Below are 18,481 nucleotides of genomic sequence, written 5' to 3' on the forward strand. Positions count from 1 at the left end.
CTTCCATTTCCCTTTACATTCATTAATAAAACTGATAAAAGCAGTGGTTTAAAGGTAATCTACCCTTTAAAGAAAGCTGGGTGGACTTTATAATCAATTCCAAAAACCCTCTGCATAAGATAGGCTGGCCATCAAGCAATGATAAGCTGATCAAAACAGTCATCTTTTCCAGATTAATTTCTTGCTCATAAATATAAGGAAAAAGTGACATGACCGGTTTGTTTTTTTCATCTTTAAAATACAAAAATAAAGGCACCTGTCTGGCTCAGTCGGGAAATGTACAACTCTTGATCTTGGGGTCGTGAGCTTAAGCCCCATGCTGGACATAGAACTTACTTAAAAAACTTTTTTTTTTAATTAAAAAAAAAATAATTAAAATACAGAAATAGCTCTGGAAGACAGAAAAATATGAGAAGAATGAAGAAAAGGAAATGAAAACGAAATTATACTTTCTAGATCTGTCCTGCTTAGAATAATTACTTCAGGTTTTATTTAATACATCAGTCCAATAGTTCCAAGATACAAAATTAACCAGTTGTGAAGTGATTAATGATAACAGCACACAAATCAATCCTTCCTCAGGGGAACGGTCTCCTCCCTGATGCCCTCCTTGGTCACGATGCAGATTTTGAGTGCATCCCCAGTGTACACGTCCCTCTCTGCCGCTGAAATGAAGACATCTTTCACAAGCCGCATGGCTCTGTCCAAGGACAGTGGGACATGCTCCACATTCTGCATGTTCTTAAAACCAACCTGGTGGGACAGGAAACTTGAATGAGGCATCACGTGACAGTACAAAGGTGGTTCAAGCCTCCCCAGTGCCTTCACGTATCTAAGGATTCATCATGAATACATCACATACATTTAAAATATCTCTCAACTGAAATGCTTCCAGACCTGGCTAAATTATACATTCCTAAAACCTGACAAATGTTCACGGAGACAAAGCTGCTGCTCCTGAGAAGCACACATCACCTAGAGAGGTGGACATACGAAAGCAGAGTACCATTATACAGTGTGCTACCACTAAGAAAAACAAAAAAGAGCCACGAGAATCCCTAGCAGCCATAACTAAGTCTCCCTGAAGAGAGAGGCTTCATCAGAAGACACACTTGGGTACAGAGTGTGAAGGATAAACCAGAGTCAGAGAGGAGTAACACTCCAGATCCAGGGTGTGCTATGCCCAAAGGCCTGGTGACGGGACAGGCACACCACACCAAAGGTCTAGGTGGAAGCGGAGTGACGAGTGATGAGGAAGATAAGTAATATGCACGAGTAACTGTACACACATATTTCAGAAACACAAAGAAGTAAGCTTGGCGGCAGAAAGGATGATGGGAAATGCAGGCCTGATTTCAGGCAACGGTAAGATTTGGAAAGGGGGCAAATTAAAAATGTACTTGGAAGTTAGAATATAAAATCAGGTGACAAACAAATGGTGAATGTGGGGAAAAAGATATTTGCAAGTGCTTCAGGTAAGGTGGCAAGAGGAGAACTGAAAACATGGTGGACCGTTGTAGACACAGGAGACCTGGAAGTCACGGTATCAGGGGAAGACACTACAGAGTAGGTGAGAGGCCACAAGAGAGCCAGCAGAACACAGAGAGACAAGAAGGTCTGGGTAGGGCAAATCAGCCCACCGAAAACAATAGCGATGCACAAGAAACCCTTGATTTCTCCACTCTCCTGAGCCGGTGAATAGGAGAACTCAGAGGAAGGCACTCTGTGTTAACGTCACAGCAACATGGATGCAGTCTCCTTACCTGGTTGTCGAGCAGGGGCTGTAGCATGGCACTTGCTGAGCCTCCGGCCTTGAAGGAGTCTCTCTGGTAGGACCCTACTGGGTCAAAGCTGTACACAGCTCCCTTCCCTGAAACAATAAGACAGTTTCCATAAGGATACATCCTGACTACCATCCCAAATCACGGCAAAAATAGATCCAGTGGGACACAAAACGGACTATGAACTTAGCTAAAATTTCAGCCACATTCACTGTTAACCCAGCAGTGTGCTTGCCTCCACTCACAAGGGAGTCAGAGGTACACCTGCCCACTCTGGTCTCCTTATGGCGTGTTTGACACCTGGAGCTTCAGGCTCTCGTCAAGCTGACATCGCCAATTACCACCCAGTGGATCCCAATATGTATGTGGTCTCACAGGCACACTGGTTAGCAGTCATAGGTCCTGCTCTGAGTTCTGCACCAAGCTCCTCACCACATTCCTAAAAAATGCTATTGTCGTTCTAGCATAGACCTGAGTTTAAAATTCTACTACTGTTGAATGTGAACAGTCACAAGGAAAACTTACTGTGTGTTTTTAAACAGTAAGCACCTTTAGCATCAACACCATAAAAAAACTGATTTAATACAGGAAAATTTTCAGAAAAACACAAATGCCACATGCAAAAAGTTAGTTCTGCCTAAAACATAAACATTGCTTTGTACTACCAGAGTTAAGAACCACTTTTGCAAACAAAACACAACACCAGAGTTTGAATGTACCCATTCTTTTTTTTTATATATATATTTATTTTTGAGAGACAGACACAGAGTGCAAGAGGGGGAGGGGCAGACAGAGAGGGAGACACGGAATCTGAAGCAGGTTCCAGGCTCTGAGCCCAATGCGGGGCTTGAACTCACAAACCACAAGATCATGACTTGAGCTGAAGTAGGATGCTTAACCGACTGAGGGACCCAGGCGCCCCTGAATGTACCCATTCTTTTTTTTTTTTTTTTTAATATTTAAAAATTTTTTTTTTTTCAACGTTTACTTATTTTTGGGACAGAGAGAGACAGAGCATGAACGGGGGAGGGGCAGAGAGAGAGGGAGACACAGAATCGGAAACAGGCTCCAGGCTCTGAGCCATCAGCCCAGAGCCCGACGCGGGGCTCGAACTCCTGGACCGCGAGATCGTGACCTGGCTGAAGTCAGACGCTTAACCGACTGCGCCACCCAGGCGCCCCTGAATGTACCCATTCTTAACAACAGTTGCAGAGTACTATCAGTGTAAGGATAAATGGGCCTCTCAGGCTCTCCTGAAGCGTGCATAAATTGCTATGCCTTTTTAAAGAGCAATCTGGCAAGAGAATCTATCAAAATATAAAGCATGCACCCAATGACCCAGTAACAATCTAACTTGTAGAACAGGATATACCCATAAGAAGGCTTATTCTGTCTCTCTTAAAAGAGCAAAAATTTCTAAGCAACCTAAAATCCATTGGCAAAAACCGGTATGGAAGAGGAAGATGGGACTGGGGACATAACCGCAAGACAATGTAAAATGAGTAACTCTATAATGTGTATAACAGAATCCTATTTCCTATTACAGGCATTAAAAAAAAGCAATAAAAAAAAGCATATAATGTATTTGTATAAGCACACAAACAAGTATGGCAAGATAAACTGAAAACTGTAGTTATCTTCGTGCGACTGAAGGCAAGAAAAGAAGGGAATCACTTATATGCTTAGGTACTGAATCTGTTACAAAGCACACGTGTCACCGTAATTTTTTTTAAGGCCTTTTAAAAACAGCTGTGTTTGGGGGGGTGCCTGGGTGGCTCAGTTAGCTGAGTGTCTGACTCTTGGTTTCAGCTCTCAGGTCATGATCCCTGGCTCATGGGATCAAGCCCTGCATCAGGCTCCATGATGATCGTGCGGCCTGCTTGAGATTCTCCCTCCCTCCCTCCCTCCGTCTCTCTCTGCCTCTCCTCTCCCCTGCTCACCAGTGCACACACTCTGTCAAATAAAAAAAACGAAAAATTCCCTGTGTTTTGGGTGTGAAAAATCATGGATCATTTGACGAGGTATGACTTTAAAGGGATATAACTGATCTCTAAAACACATTACGCCAGAACTGAAGCACCTCAGTAGCTCACCTGGGAGATGTGGGATAAGGACAGTCTTCTTCCTACCCATGGACATCTGCCACCCGTAGCTCTGTGTAGTTTTTCTGTTGCACAATTACTTACAATTCTCTGCTGAGAAGGCAGCATGAGAGGTGCTGAAGTCACTCAGGAGACCCCCAGGTTAAGTGTTTTTGTTGGAAGCAAGCTTGGGACAAGATTGAGATCACAGTGGGCAGTTCACTAACTTCAACACACAAAGAAAGGGACAGGAAATACAAAGCCAAAAAAGAACAACAATCTCTCTCAGGAGGCCAACAGGCCACAAGTAAAACGAGGCCCAAAAATTTCAACTAAAGGCAGAACCAATTTCAGAAAAACCATACGCCACGGAGTTGAGAAAAACAAGAGCAGAATAAGTCGAAGACCAGAGTTTCAAAGACCTTCCCACTTAGCAAAGGCAAAAGAGACTTTTGTAACACGAGAGCAGAATGGCATGAATCTTATCTGTAGAGTGCTTTTCGTCACCAAAATAATTCTTTAAAAAAGCACCATGGCTTCAATGTAAAAAAATAAAGTCAAAACAAGTGCTAGAAAGAAAACCTTGGATGGGGGAGTCTAACAAAGTAGGACACTCAATGCCACAAAGAAAAGACCAACAGATTGGACCACACGAACTTCAGAAAATGCTGCACAGGTAGACAACCCCCAAAATGTAAGAGACGAAGAACATTCTTGGGAGGCATCCACCACCACGGATATTACAGAGTTGACACAGTTAGATGGCATGCTTATAAATAATTTTTTAAAAAGACTAACCTGCAAATAAGGAAATAAGCAAAGGTTAATACACAGGTCAGTCTCCAAAGAAGAAAAGCAAAGATCAAAAAACACAAATAAATGCCCAACTTCAGCACACAAAAATTACATATAAATTAAAATAATAAAATATTTATTGGGTAAAGATCTTTAAGAGTAGTAAGGATGCCCAAAGAACCCCAGGTACTCATGCCCCTGCTGCCAGGAGGGTCCACTGGTGGTCTTTTCCGAAGGGCAAACTAGTGATGGCATCAAAATGCCAAAAATATATATCCTCTGACCCAGACACACAACTTCTGAGAATTTTTTCCAGGGAAGTACGCATGGTTGAAAAAGTATACAAATATATGCTAATTTGGATGTAAGTTTAAAAAAATAAAATTTAAAAAAAAGAAAAGAAAAAGTATACAAAACTGTATGTACCAACACATTCATCACATCGCTTAGATTAAGGAAACTGGAAACCACCTGAATGAATGACCTGCAGAGGACTGGGAGGCAAACTGCAGTGTAGCTGTACCCTATGCAAGTCACTGAGTCATTACGCATCTTTATTCACTAGCATAAAACGATCTCCATGACAATACATCCAACATAAAGATGCATACACCACATTCTACTTGTAAAGTGCACAAACATGTATGACTACCAAGATACCTGTAAGCGGGTTTACTGGAAGTTTAATTGTAATTAACTCTAAATATAGGCTTTGAGGTGATACTACTTTCATTTTTGTCTCTTCCAGTACTATTTGAAACTTCTGCAACTACTATTGTTTTTGTTACAGAAAAACTAAAGCCATTATTACTTTTGGGTGGAAAAATTTTTAAAGTATGACTGCAACTAGAGAGTTAAAGGCACAGAGGTCCAAGAAGACAGCTACTCACCTGGCTATCCTGAAGGGCAGCTGTTCGATCCAGTGTCCTGAAGGGTAACTATTGATCCCACTGTCCTAATTTAGCCGTTGACCCCAGTGTCCTGAAGGACAGCCAATGACCCAACTACCCTAAAGGTCTCAATAAAGAATACTGCTCTCCAAGTCTCCACCTCCACAAAAAAGAAAAACTGGAAACAAGGTCCCAGATACCCTGGACTTGGGGACACCTGGCATATGTGCAGTCTGGGTACAGGGCAGTAAATGGAAAACTGTCAGGCCAATACCACCCTTTACTCAGATTTTGGCCTACCATTCTTCAATAAGAATGAATGGCCAAAAATCAATGGAAATTTGAAGGAAGCCTCCAGCATAGAAAACAGAAGTCAAAAATAAAATGAAAAAAAATTAATCCGATAAAATGCGGAGATCACAGGAAAATATCAAGGGGAGTACATCTAATGAGAACATACTTAGAGAAAAAAAATAAGGAAGCCAGAGAATTGGAAAAGTTCTTGGAAATTAGTGACAGCAGAAGTAAGAATGTAGTACAGGATAAAATCTAAACCTGAGGAAATCTTCAGAGAAGAAAAAGACAAAGGGATGGACAATATGCCAGGGAAGAATTATAATAAAATAGAAGATCACAATCCAGGTGATTGTCGAGACAGTGGGGAAGTGAACAGGAGAAGACACAAATAGGGAAAAGATCTTGTACAAAGGGTATCACTATAAAATTGCAGAACACCAGAATAAAAGCAAAGTCTCAAAACAAGTTCTCCGGATTTCTTTTTCCAGAAATCTCTTGAGAGATACACACCACCAAAGCAAGGAAATAAACCAAGAAAACAGGAAAGCATGGTACAAGCTGAAGTGTCTTGGGGGAATAGACAAAAAAGACTGCTTTGCTACACAAATTCCTCTAAGAAGTGAAAATAAATTTAAAGGACAATCAAAGCAGACAAGATTATAAAAGACAGAAATGCCTGACCAAAACATCAGAGAACAGGGCTTTGAACTCGAGAAACAGATCCAACCCAAACCTTAGCTTTGCCCTTCAGTAGATGTAAGTGTTCCCAAATTAGCCTCTGACTCTCAGTGAAACTCAAAGGACATTGTCTGGCATGCTAAAATTCAATGATAGCTATGACTAATGTTGCTAAAACCTGAATTTATTGATCTGACATTCAAGTCAGACATAATTTAGGTGGAAAAAAAAGTGTCCAGCAAGCTGGGCTAGGCAAGCTAATCTGTGGCTAGAATTTAACTTGTTAAGGGTAATGAATTTTTATTGGCTGTTTCTATGCTTTATATTCTGTCTTACTTTCAAGGAAGGCTGAGAGACTCGAAATAAATTGTCACCCTAATTTGTCTACATCTAAACCATGCTGGGTAAAATGACCAGAGTGCTCTCGGGGGCCATTTATGTGGGCAGCTGTTAAGACAGAGGGAAAACAAAGGAAGAGCCCATGGAACAGAAGGGACAGGAGGAAAAGTGGGGAGAGCAGGAGAGGAGCCCAACTCCCTACTATCCAGAAAGTTTTCCTCTCTGTAGAGATATTTCAATACGTTGTTCTCCGCCAAACATCTCTAGAACTTCTTTCTTCAATGGACTACTGTAAATGGTGGCACAGATCTGTCCTGAGAGATAGTATAGCATCTGGTTGTTGGAAGCAACCGAAAGTCAATCCAAATGAAACCTGGTGAAAACCATCCGTGTCCCTACTGCGCAATACAGCTTTAGATCAAAAACAGGATGGACGTGTCAAATAACGAGACTGATTTTCTTAGGCCCTCCTGGTCTCACTGACAGAAAATCAAAGAGGTGTTTCAGAATGTTCTGAAAACACTGTTGGAAATGCATACATTTCTTTTAAGGCATCAGTTTTAACAACTTAAGTCAAATACATTTGTTATGTAGAATCATAAGGTCAAGCTCCTCCAAGTCAGATTTTTTCCGCAGGATTAAAATGCTAATTATCTACTACTGAACTCCTGCAAGATATTCAGTAAACAGTAAAGGAACAGCATGCCTAACAGTCATTATTAGAGTTTTAGTACACAACCTGTGGTGTGTCTTTGGATCATCTCTTTATTCCCCTTTAAGCTTCAGTTCCTTATTGCTTTAATTAACAGAAAATAAAAGTGTTGGGCAAGATGCTATTTATTATCCTTTTCAACTCTAGAGGGAAGCATACATATCTAAAAAATACCACCCCCCTTCATTTTCCAGAACGAGAAGTCTACCTTCTTCATCCAGTCCCCCGATGATGTTGTAAACATAGTATGGAAAGAAGCGCCTTGAATAGAGGATTGTAGACAACATTGCAGCAATCGCCCCCGTAGTCATGGTCTTGTTGTTGGAATGCTTATACATCTGCAATTATTAATGAAAGTAACAGGCACGGAGAGGCAGAATATATTACAGACGTGAACAAGGAACTGTGAATTAAAGGATGAATGCAAATCTTGGTGAAACGATGTCTATTTCTTTCAAGAACACACAAACATACTAAGACAAAATAATAATTTATTGTATCATGCCATTTTGGGGGCTATAAAAATTAAGGGAAAGAATGCTAAATTTTCCTCAGTTGTCTGATTTAAAGACTCTATTCTCCATGCCATCCATATCTCAGGAACTGCTAATTCAAGAGCAAATGCACACATAATATGTTTATACAGTGACCTGGGAGGGTGTTTTAAATCCAGCTCTCCTTTACTCTGCCTCTAGACCAGGGTCAGCAAACTGTATAGTCCATGGACAAAATCCAGCCCAACAACTGTTTCTGCAAATAAAGCTCTATTAAAACATAATTTTTCATTACATATTATCTATACATCCTCGTGCATTACAACAGCAGAGCTGATAGTTACCACAGATATCAAATGGCCCATAAAGCTGAAAATAATTACTATCTGGCCCTTTACAGGTAAAATTTGCTGACCTTTGATCAGACCCAGATAGAAGTCCTTCTCTTTGCAAAGGAGGTATCTATGAGAACAGAAGACATGAGGGCAGGACCCTTACTCTGCATGATTCTAGTACAGGGAAGCAGTCCTGCTCCTTAAAGCATCTATAGTGGAGACCAGAAGTATCCAAAACAAACCTTTTAGTGATTTTGAATCCTAGATTTATTTACTCTTAGGGAATCCTAAATTATCCAATAGAGAAATTCTACAAAAATTTCAAACATAAAATGAGTTCACCAATTTATCAGCCACATAGCAAACATCTCCAAAGATTTACCTAAGAACACAGACCAAAATAACAATAGCTAAATACGGAAGATTAGAAAAAAATCTTCATTTCATTTCAAAATCAAGCATCAACAGTATAATCACTGCATCATTTATGTAATAACACATGAAAGAGAAAGTTCAAGGATTGTGTAATTAAGTTGAATTCCCTGCTCCTTGTTATACTTTGTTAACACAACACTATTCTGCTGGTCTGTGTACTTTTGTACTGTAAGTTCCATCTGCAAAATATGCACCAGGAATCGAATAAATATGTCAATAAATGTAAATCAATAAAACTTTCAATGTAAAGAATTTAAATCAGTATTAACAATTGATCAATACCAAATGAAATCATTTCTGTATTTTACTGAACAATTTGAAATTATTCCAAAACAGGTATCTGTTAAATTTACTACATACTCCAATACCTAGGACATCATTCATAAGCGTATACAATTTCAAGTGTTATTCACTAACAGGCAAACATAGAACGTGACCACCTCTGGTAACTTCTTCATGTACCAGGTTGGCCTTACCAACTACATAAAATTATGACACATAACCTAAAAAATTAAATCCTACACCAGCCCTGCATTTTTGCCAGCTAAGAAGAGTTTGTATTTACTGGTTATTATTACAGATAAAATCCATTTTAATATGGTTTAAATTACTCCTATCCTACTCTCCTTGAAATTATTTGTTACATGCTTTTTAATATACACGGGCCATAATAAAAATCAAGACGTGCCTTTACTTTTATTAAGAGTCAGTACTCCTCTGTTCCTCACACCGTCCCCATCTCGCACAGAAGACATGGAGGCAGTGACAGTGTCAGCCTCTTTACAAACTGCAGAACAGGCTGGTTTGCCTCCTTCCTCACTTCCTCCTCATACCACCCTTTTCAGCTCTTCCGCCCCCATCTATTCTATGCCCAAACTTCCTCAGCTGGCTGTCAACTAAAGCCTACTAAGGTGTTAGGTGGCGATAGCTTAGGTTGTGCCTCTCCTCCAAACTCCTGACTTATCTATTTCTATTCCTGCCCGTGCATCCTGTCAACTAAGAGTCCAATGCTTGAACGAGGGAGAGCACGTCAGTTGATGGTGTTCCAAACCAAGCACCTGTCTAAAAGCTTGCCTCCTCCACCGAATTTTTGTTTTTGAAGGAAGATTATCTTCAGAAGAAACCCTGACCAGGCTATCTCCATAAGGGTAGAGAACCCTTTATACTGTACAGAGATTTTAAATACCCTGCAGTTTCACATTACGCTACTTTAATGTGGCTATCATTTCATTAACAGTATCATTTCACTTCTAGAACAGGTTATGGTTTCACCTGCTAACTTAGAGCTTCTCCAGCTATTCTGAGTGACAATCTAATAAATCATTACTAACTTTCTAAAGTGCAGACACGTAACAAAAGTATCTACCTTTAGTCTTGCTTCAATAATCTTTGTCAGGGTAAGACAGTCTCCATGAAACCCGCTGCATCCAATGACTGTTTTGTCTGTTCTGTAAAGAGCACATTTCAGGAAACTGGGCTGGTTAGATAGTAAAGTAAAACATGTCTTCAGCAATTTTAAATATAAAACCCCTATTCCCGTTATTCACCAAATGGTAACAGGACTAGTTAGCCCTTTGTTGCGCGGGGAGGGCAGTGTCATCATTTCATACCTAAATAAATTATAAGTGAATCAAAGACTTCCAGAAAAATTAAAGTATGAATTGCCTAAAGAAGACATAGGTGATACAATCTTGGGTTAACAGCCACCTATTTAAATAAGATACAACCCAATGCTTTCACAGAAAAATTTCATAAATTTCGTCAAATTAAAACTTTTATAGAGAAAAATGATAAAGTAAAAAAAAAAAAAATTGTAGTAGATATGACCAAAGTCTTATATTAACTTCCTTTATCTAAAAGGGTTCCTACAGGGGCACCTAGGTGGCTCAGTCGGTTAGCATTCAACTCTTGATTTCAGCTCAGGTCATGATTTCACGGTTGTTTGGATGAAACCCCACATGGGGCTCTGCACTGCTGGTGTGGAGGAGTATGTCTGGGATTCTCACTCCCTCCCTCTGCCCCTTCCCTGCTCGCGCGCACTTGCTCTCTCGCTCTCTCAAAATAAATAAACACTTAAAAAATGAAATAAAATGGCTCCTACAAACATCAAAAGCATTAACACAGTGCATCATGGTATATAATGTACAGCATGGTGACTATAGTTAATAACATTGCATTGAATTTTTTTAACTTTTTTAAAAGTTTATTTATTTTGAGAGAGAGAGAGATCAGGAGAAGAGCAGAGAGAGGAGGAGAAAGAGAATCCCAAGCAGGCTTCACACGGTCAGTGCTCAAACTGACAAATCGTGAGATCATGACCAGAGCAGAAATCAAGGGTCAGATGCTTAACTGACTGAGCGACCCAGGCGCCCAACATTGTACTGAATATTTTAAAGTTGCTGAGAATAGATCTTAAAAGTTCTCAAGACAAGAAAAGATTCTGTAATAAATATGGGGACAGATGTTAACTGGACTTATCGTGGTGCAACATACACAAATATGTAATCATGTTGTACACCTGAAACCACTGTTACATGTCAATTATATCTCAATTTAAAAAAAACCTCGCAATGGAAAGATTGGTAAAGTTACAGGAGTCATATAAAGAAAGACGCAAGTCACCATAAATGTATGAAAAGAGCCTTCATGTCATTCACAGATCCAAATCTACACAGGTGATGATTTCAACCTGTTAATAAGGCCTAATGCTGGTGAGGGGTTGTGGAAAATGGGTACTCCCCCCTGTTTTTAACGTTTATTTTTGAGAGAGAGACAATGCAGGCAAGGGGCAGAGAAAGAGGGAGACAGAGGATCTGAAGCAGTCTCTGTGCCGACAGCAGACAGCTGGATGTGGAGCTTGAACCCACAAACCGTGAGATTATGACCTGAGCCAAAGTCGCATGCCCAACCAACTGAGCCACCCAGGCACCGAAAATGGGTACTCTTAATAACTGGGCAAAAATATACATCAATTTAACTTTTTAGAAGGGCCATTTGGCAGTATCGAGTAAAAATTTAGGTGAACGTCACTTTTATGCAATAATTCCATTGCTATAAATTCATCCCATCAATCTACTCACATAAGTTTGCAAAGATATACTATAGGCTTACTTGTGAAGTATACATAATATACTATAGGCTTTCTTGTGAAGTTACATATTATGTTAATGGCTCTCCAAAACAAAACAAACAAAAAACAATTTAATGCCCACCACTGGGGAAGTGATTCAATTTTGGTATATCCATACAAATTCAACCAGGTCTCAAAAATTCCTAAATCTTAATATCAATCTATAAGAAAACCTACACCAGTCTCATCAAGAAACATAGGACAAATCACATGATAAACTCTTCCTTTCAGATATTTATGAGGGATTCATACAAACCATATCTGTCCAACTAGAGGGACTAATGACACCTCTGGGGGCATCAATATTTCCTGATCTATCCCTACAATCAACCTCACTGCACTCAGTTAAAGAGCTCCAAGCTCCCATAAAGCTATACTGCCTTTACTAACAAGATGGGTTAATAATACCAATAGGGTAGGACAAAATCTTAGAGCTTCAAGATGCTTTTCCCAAATCTTCACATATATCAAAGGAAGGAGTGTTTGCATGCAAAGAATAAAGTTAAATGTAGAGTCTCAAACAGGTGGGCAAGAGGCAAGTTTGGCTCTAAGTCAGCCCACAGGGTATGGGATTAAGTGCAGACAGGCAGTTTTAGCTCTATGTATGATTTAAGGCTAAAGACGGATGACAGGGAGACATATGAAATCACTAATGTTGTATCTATCTATATACCTAAAGTACTGCATAAAAAGGAAAAAAAAAAAAACAGGTATTCCCTTCAGTAGCACACACACTAAAACAGAACATTACAAAGATGAACAGAACCTTGCAAGAGAATGGTATTTGTATGTTCTTAAATTTTATCTGTGACATTTACTACTTTCAAATTATAAAACATCTTAGAAGAAAAAAGATAGCATGGATGCACTATGAATTAAATATCAAAAGATGGAAGAAGAATACAGGAAGAGAACTGGGAAGATGAAAACCGGTATTGATTGTTCTTTAGGTAGGGTGTGTGCTAGCCCTGGACCCAGGAAAGAAGTCAGAGTCCTCTTTACCTACTTCTTACAGCACAAGGCCCTGTCCAAGGTACCCAAATCCCATCAATCCATTCCTGTTACAATTCAGGTTTAAAAGGCTCTTGTGGCCTAATTTAGGAATTAACCACCAACTGTAACAGTTCCCAAAAATGTCAAATACAAACTATTGGTCATCAGTGCATATGACTTCACTTTTATGTTTTAGAAAAAATATACCTGGTCCTTAAGACAGTGGCTCACAGATATAACCGCTTAGGATATGGCTAAATTAAACATTTCAGGCTAAAAAAAAAGTGGGAGATTTAAAAAACACGTAATGGATTAACAGATAGAAAAATACAAAGCTATGTGATAAAATATTTACAATATTATAAATATTTTATAGATATTTTATAAATAAAGCATTATAGTAAAATGCTAATAATAAAAGCGATGTGGGGGCACCCGGGTGGCTTAGTCGGTTAAGTGTCCAACATCGGTTCAGGTCATAATCTCGCAATCTGTGAGTCTGAGCCTCACGTCTGGCTCTGTGCTGACAGCTCATAGCCTGGAGCCTGCCTCGGTTTCTGTGTCTCCCTCTCTCTTTCTGCCCCTCCCTGCTCATACTGTCTCTCTCTCAATAGTAAACAAACATTAAAAATTTTTTTTAAAAACACTGCATATCATATTAGGGAATACTAATTTAGAAAACTGTTTTCTAACAAAAATGCAAACTAAGCTCCAAACAGGCAATCTAAAAACTCATGAAACAAACTGTTTAGAAGTGGAATCTCTTACAGCAATAAATCATCACAAGGTGCCAGGAAGTATGTCCTTAGAAATATTTACTTACAGTCTGTAACACTTGGGGCTGTCCCTGGTGTGAATTGAATATCCTTCACTCAATCGAGTGTCAGAAGCCACAATTGAAAAATCTTCTCCAGCGATTGCCAATACAGTCCTGGGGGGGGGGGGGGGGGGACACAAAAATTAGTGAATACTTGCGGATGGTAATACTACCTCTCTAGAGGAGAGCTCTTCATAGCACATATTGGACAAAACCCACTAGATTTGAGCAAGAGCAGGACTCAGAAGAAAGTTGAAAGATCAGTGGGAAAGGATCCCTGGCTATAAGTCGTCTAGGAAAAAAAATTTAAGTACTCCCTAAAAAACAACACAAGCCTAAGTCAAAGCGTAGGTCACTTCGCAGAAGGTAACAGAAAAACCACTGAATTATCATAACATCAAAAAATTAAATACCTACTTATGCAAGGTACTGATATCACAAAACAGGGCCATGAGGATCAGGTGTAGACAGTGGTGCCACACCAAAAGCTCTCTGAGCTCAAAGGACTTAATGCTTTTCATTTTTTATCCAAGTCCTTATTTAGTATCTACCACTCAGTGGACACCCAAATATCTGTTAGAAATGAACAAAGAACAAACTTTCTCTTTCGTGGCTGTATGATTTATGATTCAGTTTACTGAAGAGGCTAGAGCATGAACTCCCAAAGCAGTCTGTCCAGTTCTAATTCTGGATCTCTCACTTATTAGATATGAGACTGCGGGTAAGCTGTTCAACTTCCCCAGGCATCAATGTCCTCATATAGATCAGAGATTGTAACAGTAACTACCTTACTAGGATTCCGCAAGAATTAAGTTAATAATTACAAAGCCCTTTTACTAGTACCTGAAACATAACTGGTCCTCTAGTGTTAGCTATGATCGCTATGGCATAGATATATGAGGCAGTAGATTGTGACCACTGAGAACCTGGGCTCTGGAGTTACTGGAGACCTGTCCTTGCCACTTCCTAGCTCTGTGACCTCAGACAAATTATCCAAGTTCGAGTTGTTGGTAGTAACAGTTCCTGTGTTACAGGATGACTGAGTCAAATGACACAGATCACATAAAGCACCTAGCACAGTACCTCACAGAACATAAGCACTGAGAAAATGTTATCCATTATTTTTACTGAGGTGGGATCTGCACTGAAGTTCTGAAGTACAAAAGGATGGCATTTCAGGTAACGTGGACAATGAATAAAGGGAAACAGGTAATAATACAAATAAACAGGGGCGCCTGGGTGGCGCAGTCGGTTAAGCGTCCGACTTCAGCCAGGTCACGATCTCGCGGTCCGTGAGTTCGAGCCCCGCGTCGGGCTCTGGGCTGATGGCTCAGAGCCTGGAGCCTGTTTCCGATTCTGTGTCTCCCTCTCTCTCTGCCCCTCGCCCGTTCATGCTCTGTCTCTCTCTGTCCCAAAAATAAATAAACGTTGAAAAAAAATTAAAAAAAAAAAAAAAAAAAAAAAAATAATACAAATAAACATTCAAACAACTTACTAAGGTGTTCTGTGTGAACTAGTGGAGGAACATAAGGCTTATGTGAGGGACATGGGTCTGACTTGAGAAAATCCCAAATGCCAAACTAAAGATTTTGGAATGAGAACAGTTACATTTGCAAAGTGGAGTGAAGTTTTAAGAAGCCACTGTGACAGGGGCGCCTTGGTGGCTTAGCTGGTGAAGCGTGCGACTTCAGCTCAGGTCATGATCTCTCAATCAGTGGGTTCAAGCCCCACATGAGGCTCTGTGCTGAGAGCTGAGAGCCTGGAGCCTGCTTCAGATTCTGTGTCTCCCTCTCTCTCTGACCTTCCCCTGCTCACATTCTCTCAAAAATAAGTAAAACATTAAAAAAATTTTTTAATAAAAAAAAGAAGCAACGGTGACAATAACATAGTACGTGAAAGGGGATGAAAGCTCTGCTCCAATAAGACTAATGCAATAGCAATAGAAGGGCGCCTGGTGGCTCAGTTGATTGAGTGTCAGACTTTTGATTTTGGCTCAGGTTCGTGCGGGTTCGTGAGTTTGGGCCCCGAGTCGGGCTCTGTGCTGACATCACGGAGCCTGCTGGCGATTCTCTGTCTGCCTCACGCCCCCTTGTGCTCTCTCTCATGCAAGCTCTCTCGAAATAAAACAAACCAAAGATATGGTGCATGTTAAAAAAAAAGACTAATGCAGTAAAAAGGCAGCAGTGGTACTGGAAGAAGTGGGGATACTGAGGAAACACACAAATTGTACATGGTTTTTCTAACTACCAATATGCGACAGAAGTGGGAAGAGCAATTGTGACATCCAAGATTTTAAACTTGGTGGAGCAGCACAATGGCATAATTATGAGCATAAAGAAGGAAAGGTAACTGAGAGGAATAATTAGCTAGCTTTTTGTTTTAGTATCTTGAGTTTTGGTAACAGGAAAAAATTCAGGTAGAAATGTTTCATTTAAGAAGCCAGAAAGGAGGAACTCATGAGAGGTAAACCTAGAGAAACAGATTTGGGAATTATCCTTCTGCAAATGAGATGTGAGTGCTAATAATGGGATTGAACTGCATTTAACGAGACAGTAGAAAAAGGACATGGAACTAAGCCCTGTTCTGCCAAAGCAAAGGCTGCCCATGAGCCAGCAGCAACAGGCGCTACAGAAAAAGAAGACTGAAGAAAGGTAACTTAATAATCACAAGGTCACAAGTTACTAATGTGTAAAGCAGTAATGGCTGAAATTGGATTACAAGGGGTTAAAGAGTAATGAGTACTCTACACACTGGAGAGTCATTCTTACAACTGCCTCACAATGTGCCTCCCATGTTGGGACGTAACTACTTCGTTATCACAGAAAGCGTTTAGAAGTGCAATGGTAAAAGCATACATAAAATCAGTGGCCAACGACGAGCTATGGATTCAAGTCCTGGCTCAACTGCACACCAGCTTTATGACCAGAGCAATGACAAGAGCCCTGGCTCATTTGTAAAAATGGAGCTAATACCACCTACCGCTCCGTTATCCTGAGAATTAAAAAAGGGAACTGCCTGCAGTACACAAAATGCTTTTCTACGGATTCTCCCTCTAAACTATGACCAGCTAAGAAAGAGAATGAAATCTGGGCTCAAGAAGTCGAAACACCACACTGTTCAAACACCACACTGTCCTTCGGTGGCAGAAACGAGGCTAAAATTGGAGACTTCCACTCTCTTTCCAACATATTTCAAAAGTCTGCATTAAAGTTTCAAATCCATAAAGACATGATTAATTAACATGGTTATGTCCAAGAACCGTCTGTTTGTTCAAATCGGGTGTGTGTACAAAGTTTAGTTGGTAACCTACAACCACTGCCTCAATTTACACCTCTTCATTGTTAACAAGTCCTAAACGCAGGGTCCTTCCACATTGCTAGTAACACTTTTAGCGTACAATGAAGGAAAAGTACTAAAGATAAAGCTAATTTTAAAAACACAACTTGAAGGTAACATGCAAGAGTACACATATTAAAGGGTCCCTCTTCTGACTTTTTTTCCCCTGAACTTAAGCTTAAACTTAACTTAAAAAAATATTTTAAAACTGTAAAATATAATATTCATATAAGGGAGTGCATAAACACATGATAAGATTCACAAATGGTGACACATCAATAAGCCTAGTGTTGCCGGGGCTGGAAACTCCATCCCATAGTCCAAACAGGTTCTTACCAAGCTCTCATCTACGAAACTAAGTCTAGTCAACCAACGCTGCCTTCCATTTAAAACAACAGAAAACGATTAAGCTGTTTGATTAGAATCATCAACTGCAGACACGACCGTGCATCCAACGACAGTGGCCAACCAATCCCAACTTTTTAACATCAGGCGCTAAACCCGTCGCCTCGCCTTTGACATGCGAAACCTATTTAGGCCGTAACAGAAGGTTAGGCCCATTTTTAAACCTCTTTCGTAGCAGAGCCCAGGTTTCAGTTTCTATCTTCTGTCTCACTGCAACAAAGAGCAGGCTACGCACAAGTGACCGGCCTGCAAGGTGAAGCACTTAAGGCCAAAGCTGCCCCTCCGCAACCCATGGAGAGGGAGGCCTGCGGTCGGCGGGGAACGCGGGCTCGGCCGCGACTCCCAAGGCTTCAGCAGGCACGAAGGCGGTGGGGATTGAAAGGTCGGCTCTCTGGTCTTTACCCTCCGTTGAAAGCGTAGGGCGAAAAGCGCATCTCCAAAGGGCCGGCGGCGCCGTGGGGCTCCACCGCCAGGTCTCTGCCGGGCCCCCAGCACCCCGCGGCCGTCGACAACATCGCGCTGCTCCGGCCGCTGCTGTCTCACGGCGAGATGGCGCCCAGCCGGACATCCCGCCGCTTCCGGCTTCTCGCGGCGCCAGCTCTGGCCGCTCTATCTCGCGCCGCTCGTTGGTTGCTCCCGTCGGTAGCCGGGCGCCCCCTATCCCAAGGAGGCGGGTCAGGTTTTTTGTTGTTTTCCTTAGAAAGGTTTCTTTCCTAAGAAAACATTCGAATTTGCGCCTGATGGACAAACATTTTAAAGTCTTACCATACAAAAAAAGTTGGCAAAACTGTGGAGTAGCGGAAACTCGAATGCTGTATGGGAGTGTAAGTCGGTGCACCCGAAAAGGGAGTGGCATCGCTTGGCGGATTTGAAGATGCATACAGCTTATGACCTAGCAACTCCCGGCTTAGCTGTATGTCGTCCTCGCCAGAAGACAAGTACAAAAATGTTTTTGTGGCATTC

The 18,481-nt window shown here is 40.8% G+C and overlaps 1 protein-coding gene across 1 annotated transcript; it reads right to left on the bottom strand.

Moving 5' to 3' along the window:
- Positions 1–461: 461 nt before the first annotated feature.
- Positions 462–18,089, bottom strand: PSMB1 (proteasome 20S subunit beta 1). Its single transcript, XM_025912866.2, has 6 exons — positions 17,921–18,089; positions 13,784–13,891; positions 10,204–10,285; positions 7,782–7,911; positions 1,764–1,870; positions 462–753 (listed from the first exon to the last, which is right to left on the bottom strand). Exons 1-6 carry the CDS (start codon positions 18,031–18,033, stop codon positions 568–570), a joined length of 726 nt encoding a protein of 241 aa, XP_025768651.1. The 5' UTR covers positions 18,034–18,089; the 3' UTR covers positions 462–567.
- Positions 18,090–18,481: the final 392 nt, after the last annotated feature.

The sequence above is a fragment of the Puma concolor genome, chromosome B2 (genome assembly GCF_028749965.1).
Source record: "Puma concolor isolate L17-30 chromosome B2, mPumCon1.1.hap2, whole genome shotgun sequence".
Taxonomy (NCBI): Eukaryota; Metazoa; Chordata; class Mammalia; order Carnivora; family Felidae; genus Puma; species Puma concolor.